The 13,277-nt window shown below is 51.9% G+C and overlaps 2 protein-coding genes across 3 annotated transcripts; both read left to right on the top strand.

Moving 5' to 3' along the window:
- Positions 1-918: 918 nt before the first annotated feature.
- Naglu (N-acetyl-alpha-glucosaminidase) lies at positions 919-7,545 on the top strand. The gene is made up of 6 exons (XM_027947271.3): positions 919-1,343; positions 2,177-2,324; positions 2,923-3,069; positions 3,351-3,436; positions 4,418-4,674; positions 6,103-7,545. Exons 1-6 carry the CDS (start codon positions 961-963, stop codon positions 7,311-7,313), a joined length of 2,232 nt encoding a protein of 743 aa, XP_027803072.2. The 5' UTR covers positions 919-960; the 3' UTR covers positions 7,314-7,545.
- Positions 7,546-7,643: 98 nt separating this feature from the next.
- Positions 7,644-9,798, top strand: Hsd17b1 (hydroxysteroid 17-beta dehydrogenase 1). 2 transcript variants are annotated; one of them, XM_027947276.3, is made up of 6 exons: positions 7,644-8,157; positions 8,239-8,406; positions 8,547-8,726; positions 8,818-8,911; positions 9,315-9,489; positions 9,560-9,798. In XM_027947276.3, exons 1-6 carry the CDS (start codon positions 8,061-8,063, stop codon positions 9,776-9,778), a joined length of 933 nt encoding a protein of 310 aa, XP_027803077.1. In that variant the 5' UTR covers positions 7,644-8,060; the 3' UTR covers positions 9,779-9,798. The 2 variants fall into 2 exon arrangements, with proteins under 2 accessions (XP_027803077.1, XP_027803076.1); XM_027947275.3 differs by having other exon boundaries at positions 7,644-8,406.
- Positions 9,799-13,277: the final 3,479 nt, after the last annotated feature.

Raw genomic sequence — 13,277 nt, 5'->3', positions numbered from 1 at the left:
TCTTCTCCTAGACAAGTTCTACTCATGCTTGGGTTTCAGATTAAACGTGGCTGCCTTTTGGAAGCCTTAGGTTAGGTTCCCCTGCACTTCTTTACAGCATAGCAACCATGAAGGAAATTCCAACATAAATATTGTATCCAGGTCTCCCCAGGTAAGGAAGGTGGGGAGCATCTATTATTATTTTGCTAGTACCTAGTAGCTATGGCAGTGCCAAATACAAAATAAATTTCAGCTGGGCATGGTGGCGCAAGCCTATAATCCCAGCGGCTCGGAAGGATGAAGGAGAAGGATTGCAAGTTCAAAGTCAGTCTCAGCAATTTAGCGAAACCTTGTCTCAAAACAAAAAAATTTAAAAACGGGCTGGGGACGTGGATCAGTGGTTAAGCGCCCTGAGTTTTATTTATCCCTGGTAATGTATAAATAAATTTTAAAAAAGAAAAAATAATCTCCAAATTCATATTTATTGGGTAGGAGGGGAACTGGGTATGTATCTCAATGGAATAGCGCCTGCGTGCCAGCAAGCGTGAAGCCCTAGATTCATTCCCCAACTCTACCCCGCCCCCAGTTTTCTCATCTATTTTGAGACTTGGTCTAAACTGCCCAGGTTGGCCTTAAACTTGCGATCCTCCTGCTTCTGCCTCTCCAGTGGCTGGGACTACAGGAGTGCGCCACGGAACACGTCCCCCACCCCCATTTTTTCTTTTAAAGGGTGGGTGGCTGGACGGAAGGGCAGCGCGCCCCGAGCGGCCCTGGGAGTTTGATGGGGTCACGCGCAAGTAGTCAGAAGACACTCTCAGGGGGTGGGTCTGGGCCCGGAAGCAGAGTCTCCCGGCAGCAAACCGGAGTTCCAGCCTAAGTTCCACGTGGCCGGAGGCCCACAGCTGATTGGACACCCGCTGTTCCGCTATCCTGGTCCCGAGCCCGGATTGGTTGTTGGCTGGGCGCCGCCATGATGAGACCATGGAGGCCGCTACGGTGGCCGCAGCTCTGGGGTTCCTGCTTCTGGCAGGGGTTGGGGGCTCTTCGGTCGAGGAGGCCCGGGAGGAGTCGGTCGTGCGGGCGCTGGTGGTCCGGCTGCTGGGGCCCGGGCCGGCGGCCGATTTCTCGGTGTCTGTGGAGCGCGCCCTGGCGACCGAGTCGGGCTTGGACACCTACCGCCTGAGCGGCGGCGGCGGAGCGCGCGTGCAGGTGCGCGGCTCCACGGGTGTGGCGGCCGCCGCCGGGCTGCACCGCTACCTGCGCGACTTCTGTGGCTGCCAGGTGGTCTGGTCGGGTTCTCAGCTGCACCTACCACAGCCGCTGCCTGTGGTGCCGGAAGAGCTGGCTGAGACCACGCCCCACAGGTATGGGTCCCGACCGCCTCCGGGGCAGCTGCCTCCAGCCTCCAGCCCTGGGGACGCCTACCCTTCGCCTCACTCCAACAATGGGCTGGAGCTGCAGAAAACTGAAAGCCTGAGAAGGAATTGGTGGCCTTCGAGTCCAATAGCTCTGCTTTCAAATCCTAGCTTCACCTTTAACAGCCATGCGTTCTTATGTCAGCCTCCCAGAGCCTCAGCTGGCCCATCTGAAAAATGCAAACAGTGATGTCCCCCAGCAGTGTTGATTGTGAGGGTTTGCACGATGATGGTGCATAATTGTGATGGGCAAGTTTTATTTCATTCCTTCCCTACACTCTATTTGAAGATGCTGACTGAGGAATGACGTCCACCCTGCTCACAGACCTCTATTCTAGCACTTGCTACACTGCATGAAGGTGATATGTTCACATCTGCCTCCCCCTCAGATTGTGGGGCAGGGAGCCCCCTTCCTGAACTGGGACCCTCCACTTCCTAGTCAAGGACCAACTTTGCCATATAGACACTATAGCTGGGGCTCTGAAAGTGTTGAATGGGAATGAAATATGTTCCCACAAATATCTGCCAGGCTAGAGTATTGGGAACTAGTGGGCAGGCACCTCAGAAACTCAACTACTCAAGCCTCAGCTCCACCTGGGGTGGATCCTAGAAAGAAACAGAAGAGGGCCCACATTTGGAACTTTTCCCCAATTCCACTGGGTGCCAGGGGAGTTATTCCAGAGCCAGACTATCTCTGAGCTCTTCCAGGTGATGGACACTCAGGGATAGGAAATATCTTCTCTGCCCCCAGTAACCTACTCAACTCCTGCCTCCACCTGCAGGTACCGCTATTACCAGAATGTGTGCACACAAAGCTACTCCTTCGTGTGGTGGGACTGGGCCCGCTGGGAGAAAGAGATTGACTGGATGGCACTGAATGGCATCAACCTGGCACTGGCCTGGAATGGTCAGGAGGCCATCTGGCAGCGGGTGCGTGCCCACCTAGCCCCTCCACACTCTACTGTCCACCACATGTCCCCCACTTCTCCATCTGCCCCTGGTCATCAGTGTCAGGCATACAGAGAATAAGGGCTCCAGAAGTGTTTGTGGAGTGCACAATGGATCCAGACCTCAGAAATTGAGGCTTCCATTCCTGAGATGAGCTAGACCCCAGCATCATGCTAAAACAGTTGATGAACCCAGGGCTTCTCTCCCCTACCACCCGCCGCCCCAGACCAGTCTCCTGATCCTGTAGATTCTCCCATATTAGCAGTCTCGATCTGCCTCCAAGGGAAACTCCAAGTGCTCTGGCTCTTTTCCCTTCCATCTGGTGAACTTTGCTCCATGAAACCTTCTAAGACTTCTTCCTGGTTTTTGGGAAAACCCCTTTGTGTCCCATCTCCTCACCCATACATCAAAGATGACAGCTTAGTGAACTCAGATCTGTTTTCCCTAGATTGTGATCCAATTTTGTCTTAGTACTGTAGCTTCCAGCACAGAGAAGCAATGAGTGAATGTTTGTTGAATGAATCAGTTGGCAAATGTCAATGAATATATTTATATGTGAAGGGATCTCCCTCTTCCCCAGGTGTACCTGGCCTTGGGCCTGACAGAGTCAGAAATCAATGAATACTTCACTGGTCCTGCCTTCCTGGCCTGGGGGCGCATGGGCAATCTGCACACCTGGGGTGGCCCCCTGTCCCGCTTCTGGCACCTCAAGCAGATTTATTTACAGGTAAAAGAATGGGAAAGGGGGCTGGGGACATAGCTCAGTTGGTAGAGTGCTTGACTTGCATGTAGCAGGCCCTAGGTTCAATCCCCAGCACCACCAAAAAAAAAAGAATGGGAAATGGAAGGGGCAGAATTGGTGCTGAGGTCACAGACCTAGGGAGGGTGTGGTTTTTGACCAGACTCAGGGCTCTTGACCAGATCACAGTGACTGTGTCCTGAGTGAGTAAGGGACCCCCATGGGGCTGCAGAGGTCATGCTCACCAGCCCCCCTCCTGTTTCTCCCAGCATCGGATCCTGGACCGGATGCGCTCGTTTGGCATGATCCCCGTGTTACCTGCATTCGCAGGGCACATCCCCAAGGCTCTCACCAGGTGAGGCTTTCCCTTCTCCCTGTGCAGCTCAACAATGGAGTTTTTTCTTCTGTTAAAACATGACTTAAATACTGAAGCTATGGATGCAGGCCTGGGTTTGATTCCTGCCTCTGCTACCAACGAACTGTGTGACCTTGGATGGATTACCATGACTCCCCTGTGCCTTATTTTCATCACTTGTAAATGGGATCCTTACCACCTTTACCATCAGGGTTTGGGTGTGAATATGACCTGGCAGAGTGTTTGCTAGCAGCTGCTCTAATTAGTGGTAGTAGGGGATACACTGGTCTCTTTTCCTCTTCTCTGTACTATACACTCCTCTCCTGTGGCTAGAAAAGTCTTCAAGGCCGAACTGAAACATCCCCTCATTCAGGAAGCCTTGCCAACACCCCCAGGGGCCTCCTTCGTGCCCACAAACACCTGGTTCCCACCACTCACACTGCTAGCCTCCCTTGCACTGTGAGTGATAGCAGGAACCTCATTCCTTTTGTGATGTTTGTCCAGCTGTGCAGGTCTGCCAGATACTGCTGTCTGCTGGGCCCTAGGGATGCAGTGGTGAAGGTGCCCCGGGCACTGTCTCTGAGGAGAGATAAGCTAGCAGAGGGATATGACCCAGTGATAAGGGCAGGAATGTACACTGGCTCTTGTGGAAGAGGGCCAGAAAGGGCTCAGGGCAGAAGCAGTACTGAGCCTTATCTTGAACAAGGAATGTGTTTAAAATTTCAGCCAGTGGAGGTGGAGGGATAGCAAAAGCTTTCCAGACAGGTAAAACTTAAAGGATAGTGGGGAAGAACCAAGAGGATAAGCAAGGAGGGAAGAGGAAAAGATGCCCAGGCAGGGGGCAGTGTGTGTGAAGAAGCACAAGAAACCAAGATGCACTCCAGGAACTAGAGATAATTAGACTGGTAAGGAAGGAATTATGGGCCAAGAGGAATGCTATGTCAGCCTCCAGTAATTCTCTGAGCTTTTGCTCTCCACTAGGGTGTTCCCACAGATGAATGTCACCCGATTGAGCAGTTGGGGACATTTCAACTGCTCCTACTCCTGCCCCTACCTTCTGGCTCCAGAAGACCCCATGTTCCCCCTTATTGGGAGCCTCTTCCTATGGGAGCTGAGCAAAGAGTTTGGTACCAACCACATCTACGGGGCTGACACTTTCAATGAGATGCAACCTCCCTCTTCACAGCCCTCCTACCTTGCTGCAATCACCACTGCTGTCTATGAGGCCATGATCGCAGGTACGGTGCCCTGGGGAGGTGGGCAAGGGAAGCCCCCTGGACCTTCAGGTAGATGGGGATGGCAGAGGTCAGTAGGGATGGGAGGAGAGACTGGGGCTACCCCTCACTGTAATACACAGCCCTTTACAGTTTCCCAGGCACACATGCCATCTCATTTAATCCCATTGTGGTTGAGAGATGAGCTCTGGAGCCAGATAACTAGGACGCAAACCCTGACACTAATAGTCCCTGGTAACTTACAAGTTACCTCATTCCCAGTGTCTCAGTTGTTTCATCTGTACAATGGGACTAATTCATAGGTACATGATGCCTGGCCTGTAAAGAATCACTGAGTGCTAACTACTGAAAAGATTTGATTTGATCTCTCCCTCATTGCTAAAGCAGGTAATGCAGGCCAGAGTTGGGGCTTATACCCCAAACTAGTAGGTATCCATCTTGCTTCACAAATGTGAACCCCAGGCTCCTTCCTGCCACTTGTAAGGATGGGTAGAAGGGGCCCAAGGCAGGAATGGCTTAATGGAGGTCTACATGTTAGCCAGGAAGGGAGCAGGTTGGCTCAGTCTTCCTTGAACAGAGCTGCTGCAAGTGTAGTCTAGAACCAGTGGCATGAGCCCCACCCTGGAGCCTATCTTATTGGTCCACTTTTAGTTACTGCAATGAAATCCCAAAGGCTTACTCCCAAATCCTCATCTGCAGACACCATAATGGGATTAAGTTTGCACCTTCTTAATACCTTGTAATGGGGATAAAATTTTAAACACATGAACCCTTGGGAGTTATACTCAAAACATATCCAAACCATAGCACTATCAGATATACACATTTAAAAACAATTTTTTTTTTTTTAGTTGTAGATGGACATAGTACCCTTATCTTATGTTTATGTGGTGCCAGGGATCAAACCCAATGCCTCACACGTGTTAGGCAAGCGCTCTACCCCTGAGCCACAACTTCAGCCCAGATACCCACATTTTTTTTAATACCTTTTATTTTATTTGTTTTTATGTGGTGCTGAGGATCAAACCAGGGCCTTGCATGTGCTAGGAGAGTGCTCTGCTGCTCAGCCCCAGCCCCAGCCCCAGATATACACATTTTTAGGGCCCAACCCAGAACTTCTGAATCAAGGCTCAGAAGCTGGGGCCCAGGAGTCCATGTCTTAACATCTCAATTTTAATGCCTGTGAAGCAAGACGTCACTATCCTGGAGTTCCCAGTTAGGGGGGAGGTAGGATGAGGAAGGAAATATGTAGTGGTGTGTCCCCATATATGTCCCCATGGGGCAGCCAGAGGGGGAAGGTGTCCCCTGTGACAGGGTCATTTGCCTTCTCTGGACCTCCATTTTCATCATTTGTAGAATGGGCTCAGCACTCCCCTGGCCTTCTCCTCTTATCACCCCTCTTGTCTGTCCTTCCCACTCTCACCACTGCAGCGGATCCTGATGCCGTGTGGCTGCTCCAAGGCTGGCTTTTCCAGCACCAGCCTAAGTTCTGGGGGCCTGACCAGGTCAAGGCTGTGCTGAGGGCTGTGCCCCTGGGCCGTCTCCTGGTTCTGGACCTGTTTGCCGAGAACCAGCCTGTGTATAGCCGCACAGACTCCTTCTATGGCCAGCCCTTCATCTGGTGCATGCTGCATAATTTCGGGGGCAACCATGGCCTATTTGGATCCCTGGAGGCTGTGAACCAAGGCCCTCAGGCTGCACGCCTCTACCCCAATTCCACCATGGTAGGCACTGGCATAGCTCCTGAGGGCATTGGCCAGAATGAAGTGGTCTATACCCTCATGACTGAGCTGGGCTGGCGAAAGGACCCAGTACCAGATTTGGTGGCGTGGGTGACCGGCTTTGCTGACCGGCGGTATGGGTTGTCTCAGGAAGATGCAAAGGAAGCCTGGAAGCTACTGCTCAGAAGTGTCTACAACTGCTCTGGTAAGGCCTGTGTTGGGCACAATCGCAGCCCACTGGTCAAGCGGCCTTCCCTAAAGATAAATACCACTGTCTGGTACAACCGATCGGATGTGTTTGAGGCCTGGCGGCTGTTGTTGAAAGCAGCACCCAACCTAACCACCAGCTTGGCCTTCCGCTATGACTTGGTGGACATCACCCGCCAGGCAATCCAAGAGATGGTCAGCTTGTACTATGAGGAGGTGAAGATCTCCTACAGGAAGAAGGACCTGATTCTCCTACTGCAGGCTGGAGGCATCCTAGCTTATGAACTTCTGCCTGTACTGGATGAGGTGCTAGCTACTGACAAACGCTTCTTGCTGGGCAGTTGGCTGGAGCAGGCCCGGGCAATGGCAGTCAATGAGACTGAGGCCCAATTCTATGAGCAGAATAGCCTCTATCAGTTGACCTTGTGGGGTCCAGAGGGCAACATCCTAGATTACGCTAACAAACAATTGGCGGGACTGGTAGAAGATTACTATGCTCCACGTTGGCGCCTCTTCCTGGAGACACTGGCAGGCAGCTTGGCTCAGAGTGTTCCTTTTAAACAGAAGGAGTTTGACAAAAATGTCTTCCAGCTGGAGAAGTCCTTTGTTCTGAGCAAAAAGAGATATTCCAGTCAGCCTCAAGGTGATACTGTGGACCTAACCAAGAAGGTCTTCCTCAAATATTACCCCAGGGTGGTGAATGGCTCTTTGTGACAGACTGACCATCCCTGGGGCCCAGTTCTTCCCAAACTCCAGGCTGGGACAGGTTCTAGAGCCTGGAGCTAGATAGTGTCACAAGATAGCCCCAGCCATTGGAGGAGTCAAGGCCTGCTGTGAGGGCAGGTATGGGTAGCTTGGAGGGAAGTGAACTGCCCTTTACCATCATCCGTAAATTGGGATTAAAGTGCTGTTTTCTGTCAATATAATAAACTCATGAATCAGCCTGGGTCTGTCAGAATGAAAAAGTCACTGCCAAGATGTCTGGGCTACAGCATGGACCCTGGTGTGGGGCCAGTTCTCCCCACCTCCCTTTTGCCTCCTATGCTTAATACTAACCCCCGGCCTTTGTACTGAGAATGCCACCCCCCCCCCCCCAAGCATTTACTTTTACAGCAAAGCAGCAAACTTTGGTAACGAAAATTGTCCCTTAGGACACAGACATATCCAGGAAGTCTACCCATGGTGCTGCTCAGTGCCCTCCTGCTTGCCCTCCCTCTGACCAGCAACTAGGGAAATTTGGTGTTAAATCAGTGGCCTTTTCTCTGCTTTGATCCAGAGCAGGGTGGGGAGAGCCGGTCAGGGGAGTTCTCAGCCTTGAGATTGCCTCTGAGACACAACAAGGGGTGGGGGCACTGCAGGCAGGGGCGGGGTGAAGCAGGTGATATCCAGCCCAGAGACCTGCGCCTAGGACTCTGCTGCTCCTGACCTGTTACTCCTGAGCTGCTTCTCAAGAATCTCCCCATGGATCGCACCGTGGTGCTCATCACTGGCTGCTCCTCCGGCATCGGCCTGCACCTGGCCCTTCGGCTGGCTTCGGACCCGTCTAGGAGCTTTAAAGGTATAAGAGGGGCCAGCATGGATAGATTTCCCCTAGAGGTAAGCAGGGCATTCAAATCTTCATCCTCTCCCAAACCTTCAGTGTATGCCACGTTGAGGGACCTGAGGGCTCAAGGCCAGCTGTGGAAGGCAGCCCGGGCCCGGGGATGCCCTTCCGACTCGCTAGAGACGCTGGAATTGGACGTGAGGGACTCAGATTCTGTGGCTGCTGCCCGGGCACGCGTGACCGAGGGCCGTGTGGATGTGCTGGGTGAGCCTCCCCCGCGAAATGTGTACAAGAGCCATCCTTGTCCAGAGCCCAAATCAGAATGCCCCAAGCACAGGGAACCCCAGGGGATAGTCTGGGGCTGTCACTGGTCGGTCGCATAGGGCAGGTCTCTCTTCTTACAGTGTGCAACGCGGGACGGGGTCTTCTTGGACCCCTAGAGGCCCACGGGCTGGGCGCCGTGGGCTCGGTGCTGGACGTGAATGTGGTTGGGACGGTGCGAACACTGCAGGCCTTCTTGCCGGACATGAAGCGGCGCCGCTCAGGCCGCATATTGGTGACCGGGAGCGTGGGAGGCCTGATGGGTGAGTAGAAGGGGCGGGGCCTCCCCAGGCCGCTCCCCGCCTGGACGCAGATCTGAGCTGCAGAACTCAGCGACCTCACCTCTCTTCCAAGGGCTTCCCTTCAACGCAGTGTACTGCGCCAGCAAGTTCGCGCTTGAGGGTTTGTGCGAGAGTCTGGCGGTTCTGCTGCTGCCCTTTGGAGTCCAGTAAGTCACCTGAAACTTCTGAACCCTTGGAAACCCAAGCCCGGGATTTTTGTTGGGGTCGCTCTCCAGTGGGTCCCTGGCCCTCCTTCCCAGACTCCGATGGTTGTGTGGCGGGCACTGTGCTGGGCCTTTGACATACATGATCTCATTCACTTGCCGACTAAGGTGTCGGTATTGTGATGGAAAAGCATAGGTCCACAGAGGTCACACCGTTCTAGTTACCCACCCAGACTAAAGTCTCCCTCGAAGCCTCAGGTGGACACGGGAGCACTTCTCCGGTAGTCAGCCGCCTCGCAAACATTTCGGTTATGCAAAGCAGCCTGCGCGCGCAGCGGCTTTCCTCTCCGCGGACCCAGGCCAGCCCTGATGTCCGCTTCCGCCAACTCGCCGCTCTTGTCCGCAGCGTGAGCCTCATCGAGTGCGGTCCAGTGCACACCGCCTTCTATGAAAAGTTAGAGGGTGGCCCGGGAGGGGCGCTGAACCACACAGATGCCCAGACCCGCCACCTCTTCTCACTCTACCAGCGCCACTGCGAGCAGATCATCCGTGAGGCGCAGGACCCAGAGGAGGTGACAGAGGTGAGTGCTCTCAGGGACTCGAGGGAGGCACACCATGATCCAAGCCCACGCTTCTATTCCGGCCCCGCAGGTCTTCCTCACTGCGCTGCGTGCCCCAAAGCCATCCCTGCGCTACTACAGCACGGAGCGCTTCCTGCCCCTGTCCCGGCTGCGCCTCGAGGACCCCAGTGGCTGCAGCTACGTGACCGCCATGCACCGTGCTGTGTTCGCAGACCAGCCCGCCGAGGCAGCTGGGACCAGAGAACCGGAGGACCCTGAGCTCGTTGCGTCTCCTGCAGCCCCGAAATAAAGGCTTTGTCTGCTACTGTCTCCTCGCGCCCTTCTTTGCTTCACAGGATGTGCAGGGGATAGCGCAGGGGTGGCGGCTGCATTGCGCTGGTGCGCAGCAGGTGAATGATCAGGACAATTCTCGGAGCCCCAGTTCTACCTATGTGGAGACAGATATCCAGCAGAGGGAGATAACACGGGGTCACGCCTCAAATCCAGGGGACTGCCTGCATACTAGAACTGTCTGGATGCCCAAGGGAAGTCTGCAGCAGTGGAAGTTAGGTGGACTCAAGTTTGGAGAAAGCCCGGTTGTGACCTGGCCTTTATTACTCTTGGGACCCCAGGCAATGCCCTTACCTACCCTGAATCTGTTTACTTTTCTTTCTTTCTTTTAAAAATATTTATTTTAGGTGTAGATGGACACAACACAATGCCTTTATTTTTATGTGGTGCTGAGGAACCTGGGTCCCACCCCTGCTAGGCAAGTGCTCTACCACTGAGCCACAATCCTAGCCCCTTTTTCTTTTTTAATATCTTTGTTTTGTTTATTTTTATGTGATGCTGAGGATCAAACCCCGTGCCTCCCACATGTGAGCACTCTGCCACTGAGCCACAACTCCAGCCCTGAATCTGTTCTTATCTGTAAAATGAGTTCAACACCTCTCTCATGGGTTGAAGACCAAGTGAGATAATACCTGTAAAGTGCTAGTGTGGAGGGTTTGGTTTTGTTTGCAGTGCTGGGGATGGAACCCAGTGCTGACTTAGGCCAGCACTCTACTACTGAGCTAGACCCCCACTATGCTAAATAAAGCAAAGGGGACACCCCACTAAGTACCTCTTTGTTCCCCTGCCTCAAACTGAACTCTTCAGCAGAGAGGTCCCCATCAGCCACAAGGCTGCCTCTTCCCAGGAGGTACAGCTGGGGCTTCAGTCCTGGCTAGCGTGTTCAGTGGTCTATACTTCCTGATCCTACAGAGGGGCACTCCATGGCAGGAACCATAGGAGCCAATCTCCTAACTTCTGTAGAGGTCTGATGGGGGATGGGCAGAGGTAGGGAGCCAAGAGAGAACAGGTATAAGTGAGGAGAGGGGATGACAGGCAGGGGAAAGGGGCAGGAGTGTCCCAGAAGGGGGTGGTACTGAGGTAGGGACTAGGTTGGGGGGTCATGTCTCAGAGGAAGTGAAGGACCAGTAGAGAAACCTACTGTGGTTCTTGGGCCTCTGTGTGGGACATCAGGGGAAGGCGGCAGTACATTCTGTCCTGTCGTCCAGATAAGGATTTTCTCTGGCCCACTGGACTGCTGGTTGCCTCTGCAACTTGGAGGAAGGAGTCTCAGCTACCCCACCCCTGTTGGTCTCCCTGCTCTGCAGGCCCAGATGAATCTGCTGTCCTTACAGCATCCAGGAAGTCCACGGAAGGGCAGAGGGCCAAGGTGGTATGAATTTCTGAGGCATGGGATCTGCTCTTACAGCCTGCCCCCACCCCAGGCTTCTCCTTTGCACTTCTGTGAGAGCGAACAAGCAAACATACAGGTGGTAAGAGAGTCTAAGTGTGACCCCTCTATATTTCATATATCCACATTCTCAATAATCTACGTTGTGGAATGATTTCAAATACCATTTAGATATTAATGCCCCCCACAACACCCCAAAAATGTACATATCTCCAACCTCATCGTTTCCTGCAAACACCAGGTTTATATTTCCAGCTGCCTACTCAGTGTCACATGATGTCTAGTAATCATAACGTGTTCAATGATTGGGGAATACTTCCTCCTCCTTCAGTCTTCCTCATTTCAGTGGGTGATGACAACTCCATTTGTCCAGATGCTCAATCCAAAAACCTTGAATTATTACTTAATTGCAGCCAACCCCATTTTTTTTTTAATACCATGAAGTGAACCTAGAGGTGCTTACCAAGGAAGCCACATCCCCAGCCCTTTTTTTTTTTTTTGGTGCTGGAGATTGAACCCATGGCCTTGTGCATGTGAGGCAAGCTCTCTACCAACTGGGCTACATCTCCAACCCCTTCTGTCTTGTATTTTATTTAGAGACAGGGTCTCACTGAATTGCTTAGGGCCTTTTTGCTGAGGCTGGTTTTGAACTGGTAATCCTCCTGCCTCAGCCTCCCGAGCTGCTGTGATTAATACGTGCGCCACCGTGCCCAGCTAGTTTTTATTTTGAGATGGGTCTGGCTAAATTGCTGAGGTTGGCTTTACACTTGCAGTTCTACTGTCTCAGCCTTCTGAGCTGCTGGGATTACAAGTGTTCGCCACCACACCCAGCTCCCCTCATCTTTCAATCAATCTTTCAGCAAATACTGACAACTCCACCCTATATCTTCAACCTTCAAAGCATATTGGGAAATCATCCTGTTCCTCACACTATCATCTCTCTCGGCTATGTAGTAGCCTCCCAAGTGGTTTTCTTGATTTTGCTCTTGCCCTCCAACAGTAAAATTTTCCACAGTACAGTCAGAATGATTTTTTTAAAAATGAAATTCTTCTCATCAAAATGCCTTCTGGGGGGCTGGGGATGTGGCTCAAGCGGGAGCGTGCTCGCCTGGCATGCGTGCGGCCCGGGTTCGATCCCCAGCACCACATATAAACAAAGATGTGTCCGCTGAAAAAAACTAAAAAATAAATATTTTTTAAAAAATGCCTTCTGTTGCTTTCCATTTCAGTAAAAGCCAATGTTTACAAGAACTGCTGTGATCTGACCCCTATGTTCTTCTGATCTCATCTCCCACCACTCTTCATATCCATTCACTTTGGTCCCCCTGGTCCTGTCTCAGGATCTTTGCATTTGCCATCTCCTCTGTCTGGTTTGCTTTATCCCTGATCTCTCATTCTCTCTCTTCCCTCAGGTGTTTGCTGTTTCCCTGGAACACCCTATCTAAAACAGCATTCCTTTCCCTCCAGTATGGTCGGTCCCCTTACTCTGCTTTATTATTCTTCATAGCCCTCATCACCAATAGATATATTACAGAATTTTTTAAATTGTTTAATTCACCACCCCATCCCAAGACACACAGGAATCTAAACTCCAGGAGAGCAGAGACTTTGTTATTTTTGCTCACTGCTCTATCCCTTGTGCTTAGAACCCCACCTGAACATGGGAGGGGCTAAATAACACACTTGCTGAAAAAGAGTAACTCTGTGTGCCAGATGAGACTGTCCAGATGTTTTGGGACATTCTCAGACAGTCTTTGCTTCTTCAAATGAAGTTTTTCTCTTTAAAATCCAATTTAAGATGTCACTTGCAAGCAGCCTGGTCCCTTAATGCCTTTGTGTCTTCACAATTGTGCATTCCTTGACTACAAAGGCAGATTTGTGGGGCTGAGGGATTATACACTTTTAGAGGCTTTAAGAATACGACAGGCTAGGGCTGTAGCTCAGTGGTGGAGTGTTTGCCTACCAAGGGTGAGGTAATGGGTTCAATCCTCAGCACCACATAAAAACAAATAAATAAAATAAAGGTTAAAGCCTCTCTCTCTCTCTTTTTTTTTTTTTGTGTGTGTGG

This window comes from Marmota flaviventris, chromosome 17, assembly GCF_047511675.1.
Source record: "Marmota flaviventris isolate mMarFla1 chromosome 17, mMarFla1.hap1, whole genome shotgun sequence".
Lineage (NCBI taxonomy): Eukaryota > Metazoa > Chordata > Mammalia > Rodentia > Sciuridae > Marmota > Marmota flaviventris.
This window is presented reverse-complemented; position numbering and strand designations above follow the sequence as displayed.